A 5,549-nucleotide genomic window follows, 5' to 3' on the forward strand; every position below is an offset into this window, starting at 1 on the left:
AAAGTCCCACACTCATTACCAGCTCCACCCACTTATCTAAATGTTGCCAGTGGATTTGTGCAATTTAGATAATGCTCTCTCTCTCTATGGTTAAAGTGATGAACTTTCTGGTACCACCAATCATAAAAATAATGGGGATTCCATCATTTCTGGAACATGATTTTTTAAGACTGTAGAAAAATGAGACATCTTCAGTATACAGAAATGTTCCCAATGTTTTAATGCAATTAATTACCATTTTTGGCCAGTTTGGTGTTCTAAGACTTCTATCTTAGTTGCCAAGATATCAAACTGGTATCAATATTGTTTGATTTCCAGTACCTGATGAACATTTGTTAGATGTTTAAAGAAAGAACTATGAGATATAAAGTGATCAACATTCATCTAAAAATATCAAGATATGATTTTTAGTCCATAAAGCCCAGCCCTACTTTCACGTCTGATCCACTACAACATCTTCTCCTCTCTCTCCCATGGAACCGGATCCTGCTCCTCCTCGACGTGCGTATTCCTGCGCCCTGTCCAAAAGTGCTCTACGTCCGGGATGGTCTTCTCCTTTTCCCCGGAGACAGCGTTGGCGACGGCGTTGGCTCCGACTTCCGCTCCGTTTCCTTCCGTTTTGGCGCACTTCTTGTCGCTGTTGGGGATCTGTTTGGAGCCTCTACAGGTTGCGATGAACCAGATGGTGATGAGTCCTTGGCGCACATCGTCATACATGGTCATGAGTATCACTGGAGAGAGCGCACTGCATGCGTAAAGGAGGACTTGTGCAAAGATGATGAGACCCACAGGAGGTTTATTGAAGCCAAGTCTGATCCAAGTGAAAGTCCCCCACTCTGGCAGAAGCATGAGCCCCAGGGCGCCGCTCAGGCACAGCAACACCAGGGTAACTTTGCTCTGGTGCTGAGGGCTGGGTGCGTTGTTCACGGCAGCATGGAGAGTTTTTGTGTAGTAGGCGAGCGTGCAGATGACAGGCGCCACAAAGGTTGCGGTTGGATAAATCTTATAGAACAAACTCATGAAGTCAGACGCACACACAGGCATCTCAGAGACGCAGATTTTATCGCGTCCTTGCGGCACCAAAGAAGCAAAAAGCATCTGAGGGAGAGGGAACATCATGGACACGATCCAGATAAACGCCAGAGCTCCATGGATCCACGTAGGGCTGGAGAGAGAGCTAGGGACCAAGGTGTGTTTGGCTCTGGTGGTGGCAGCCAGGATTAAAGTCTTTGCAACCACGCACGAGTGCTGGAACCAGTCCGTGGTGCTGCACACAAAACTCCCAAGGGTCCAGCTCTGCTTGTAGTAGGTGACGGCGCGCACGGGGGCGCACAGCAGCAAGATCACCAAGTCTGTGGAGGCAAGAGAGGCGAGGAGAGCTTTCACCTCGGAGCCTTTTCCGTTTCTGAAATCACGGATGAAAATCAGCAAAACGAGCAAATTCCCAACTGCTCCAGAGACACAGATCCCGATCAGGATGACAGGCATGGCTGTTCTGGTGTCCTCCCCTTGGAGAAGTTGAACTCCTCCAATGAAATCAAAATAGGAGACATTAGCAGGGCGATTAACATCCATCTCTCCCCTTCTGACTTTACAATTACAGCTCCTTAAGGTGGAATAAAGTAGCAAACAAAATTCAAAGTTTTCTTCTTTCTAGCTCTACTTTTCTCCACGGATTAATCTCCCTGGAGTCAGTAGAAAAAACGCGGAGGAGCTGTCCAGGGCGCGCGGTGCTGAAACGCGTCTAATGGGGTCGTGATAGCATCAGCAAGTGGGTGAGCAGGCTCGCAGGTAGGCTATTTCAAGTGCTGCCATTTAGCGTCGTCAAGCACTCACGTCACTTCATCATCAGTGTGGCTCCAGGCTGCAGCCAGCCCAAATGTGAGCGCAGCGTGATGTGATTTACATTTGAAGCCACAGAGGGATCACCGCTGCTGTGTCAGAGTATCAAAGTCACAGATTATCTGTCAGGCATCTCTTTGGATGAAAAAACAATCATGAAAATTACAAAAAAGGCGGCAGGAGTCACAATATGATTAGTGCAGGCATGCTTTAATAATCATAAAATGGTTAAAAATATAGAAAAACAGTGTATAAGTGCTGATAATTACGCTTGAAATCTTTACTCACAACTTTTCTTTATTTTACTGCCTATATTCAACGAATATTGCCTTTAAAATGTTATCAAATTATACTGTGAGTTTCCGTTACAACCGTTGCTTTGTGTGACATGAGAGCCCCTGCACTCTTGAGTGGTGAACCCCGTGTCCTCTAGCCGTTGAGCACAGGTAAGTTAATTATTAAAAAATACGCCAAAATACTTTAAAATAAGTCAGTTTTTCTTAGTGAAGCCCTTTCTATCCATGTCACATTTTGGCAATAATAAACAAAAATCTTTATCAAACTGTTTTGTTATGAAATTGATAAATTATTGAGTAATTTAGTTTCATCGCGTTGTAATGCTAAGCTAGCTAGAATCATAGCTTCACTACTGATCTCCATGTTGGAGCTAGTTAGCCAACAGCTCGTTATATTGTTTTTCATCGATGTTTAAGCATTTTCTGCAGTCTTTTTACTATAAAAATCCAAGTGAAACATCTAAAATGCTTTTGATGTTGTCAGAAATTATGACATGCTAGTGCCAAGTGGAGATGCATTATGCAACCACTACAAAAGTATTACATGCATACAGTAGAGGACGAGCATTCCTGATTTTAAAGAATATTATTATTATTATAAAATGTATTATTTATGATGATGCATGATAGACACATACTCAGGTATTCAAACCCAATTAAATCTGCGCTTTTGTGTCAGTTTTCCACTTAAAATGCATTTTTTTTCCAGTCTGCAGATCAAAACAAGTGCCTGTTTCTTGCACATTTTTAACCAATCGCAACACAGCATATTAGTATCAAACCCAAATTCTGGCAGCTGTTTTTGATTTAAATCTTAGTCTTAAGATGAAATGTCTTAGTTTTAGTCACATTTTAGTCATTTCTACCCTTTTGACTTTTAGTCTAGTTTTAGTTGACGAAAACTCAAAAACATTTTAGTCTAGTTTTAGTCCAGAAAAGTTCTCACATTTTAGTCTTTACTTTTAGTTCAAGCATTTATTTTCTTGCCTAAATCTGATACCAAATCATGGTAGTGTGTTCTATGCACTCTGCATAGAACAAAGCTATAGATGCATTGTTTTTTCCAGATTTACCCACAGTGGTGAAATATCACGGATTTTGATTGTCCGACGAAAACTAAATTACATTTTAGTCTTGTTTTAGTCATCTTGATGAAAACTAAACTTACTTTTTATCATTTTTAGTCATCACAGATCTATTTTTGTTAGTCTTAGTCTAGTTTTTGTCATAGAAAAAAGGCTGTCAACTAACATTTTTAGTCATAGTTTTAGTTGACGAAATAAACATTGCTTTTGGTCCTTTAAGAAATCATCACACCACTCTGAATTTTGGTATTTTTGTTTATCTGATACTACTTAACTTGCCTTTAATTTATTGCTTTATTTAATGTCTTTATTACAAATTGTGACAAGAAATCATAATTTGTTGTGCTTTACAGTTAAGCACTCTTTGTTACTTGTACTTTATTGGTAATAAGTCAGTTGTGCTACTGTTAAAATCAGTTTAAAACTGTCGGTAAGAGTTACAAGATCTTGATTAGTAGACATATCTGGCGAATAGACTGGCTAGTTTGCATTGATAAATCAGCATTTGGTATGTTTATGTGAACTGATAAGTAGTTAAATTATTGGCAGTGTTATTTGTTATTGAGCCCATCATCTGTGTTTTTTTTTAAACAGTTAAATTTCATGTGGAAAATGATCCACTCAGTACATCTTTAAAATTCCCATTTTGGAGATGATTCACAAACATTTTTAGTTCCTTTAATGCATTTTATCCCATTTAAAACCAATTTCTCACCATCTTTATAACATGACTAGCCCTTGTTCTTAACTTCTTTTTTTACATAATGTATATTGTTTTTACTGCAGATTTAGTGGGTTTCTTCTAACAAAATATCACATTTTAAAAACTACTTTGATACATAACAAAAGCAGGAATACAAAATAATGTGACCTAGTTCAGTGCAATTGTAAAATTCCAGTTTACACACATCTTCCATTAGAGGATAGTGGACATTTAATTTATCTTTATTTTTCTAAATACAAATGTAATGTTTTTATGTTTGACGCTGTGAGAAAAACAGAAATGTCCAAAAAAAAAAAAAAACAGACAAGTGCAGCAAAATGCATCAATAATCGATTACGAATCGAATTGTAGCCCAATGAATCATAATCGAATTGAATCGTGAAGTGCCTAAAGATTCCCACCTCTATTCAAAATGTAATAAGATATTGTATATTGTATTGTTTATCTGATTTATCTGCCATTACAAGTCCAATACTAGTGCCTGATTTTGTATATTTATCTCATTGGATTGTGTGGTGTCATACGGACATTGACTGTGTAAAGTGGTTAGAATTTATATACTGGTTTTGGCAGGGCAACTACATTGTTTAGTTTAGAGAGAGATCTAGATTTGGTTTGAACTCACACAGCTTGTACAAGTTTAAACTTGTAGTTCCTGGTGTGTCCTATCCCCATGGGATCCCATATTAAAATGTCAATTTTTAAGGTGGAATTAACATGATAAAATATTATTTAAGAAAACAGAGGAGGTGTCAGTAGCTCATATCTTTATTGGTAGACACCATACAGGCGTGATTTTTAAAAGATAACATCTCTTTTAAGTCTGACTAGGCCTAAAAAATATTCAGCAGTTTGCAAAACTTATTTATCTTGACAATAGATTGTGTAGGCTAGGTGACATTACCCATTGGTTTCAAAAGAGTTCAAATGAAGCTTAACGATGGCAGTTACCACATTGGAAATGCTTGACTCTTGCTAATTTTCCATCAATCTAGAAACAGGCAAAAAAGTTGGAGCAGCCCAAATCCTCCAATGGCCCCATCTGCCAGTCAATTAGTGTAGTTCTTTAAATGAGTTGGATATGTTAAAGTATTTAAAGTTATGTAAATGTTGACAAGGACCCATCTGTCTCTACCAGCAGACTCCCTGTGTGGTCTTCGGCATCATTTATCCAACGTCAACTCCCATTTAAAACATCCACGCATGTAAAGCTACAGGTCTGTGCACGGTATACGTCAGTAGAGATTATTTGGCGTGAAATAACATGTGAAAAGCAGGAAATGTGCAATGATAGGACGCAATGCCTTAAGACAGTGACGTGTTTTATGTATGCCATTTGGTGAGACCAGACTGTGCTGCGTGAACCTGGTATGAATAATTTTGATTTGAAAGGCCTGAAGTCAGGGATTGCTGAGACACTAAGAACAGTTTGTGACCTGCTAATTAAAGTCACTGTTTGTGGAAACCATTCAATTTTAAGATTGCAGAGATACAGAGGCTGACTTACATGAAGATTTGTCACATCATACCTGCTCTCTTTAGTATGATCAGTAGCACAGTCACAAACAACTTTAAACTCACCTTTTTATACCCTGTTTTACT

The 5,549-nt window shown here is 38.5% G+C and overlaps 1 protein-coding gene across 1 annotated transcript; it reads right to left on the reverse strand.

Annotated features, from left to right (window-relative positions):
• Positions 1-447: 447 nt before the first annotated feature.
• On the reverse strand, positions 448-1,575 carry LOC121525930 (G-protein coupled receptor 151). Its single transcript, XM_041812150.1, has one exon. The coding sequence runs from the start codon at positions 1,573-1,575 to the stop codon at positions 448-450; it is 1,128 nt and encodes a 375-aa protein (XP_041668084.1).
• Between the last annotated feature and the right edge of the window lie 3,974 nt (positions 1,576-5,549).

The sequence above is a fragment of the Cheilinus undulatus genome, linkage group 18, assembly GCF_018320785.1.
Source record: "Cheilinus undulatus linkage group 18, ASM1832078v1, whole genome shotgun sequence".
NCBI lineage: Eukaryota > Metazoa > Chordata > Actinopteri > Labriformes > Labridae > Cheilinus > Cheilinus undulatus.

Bases quoted from the DNA above. Each gene is read 5' to 3' on its own strand.
- LOC121525930 (XM_041812150.1), bottom strand. From the start codon at position 1,575: ATGGATGTTAATCGCCCTGCTAATGTCTCCTATTTTGATTTCATTGGA.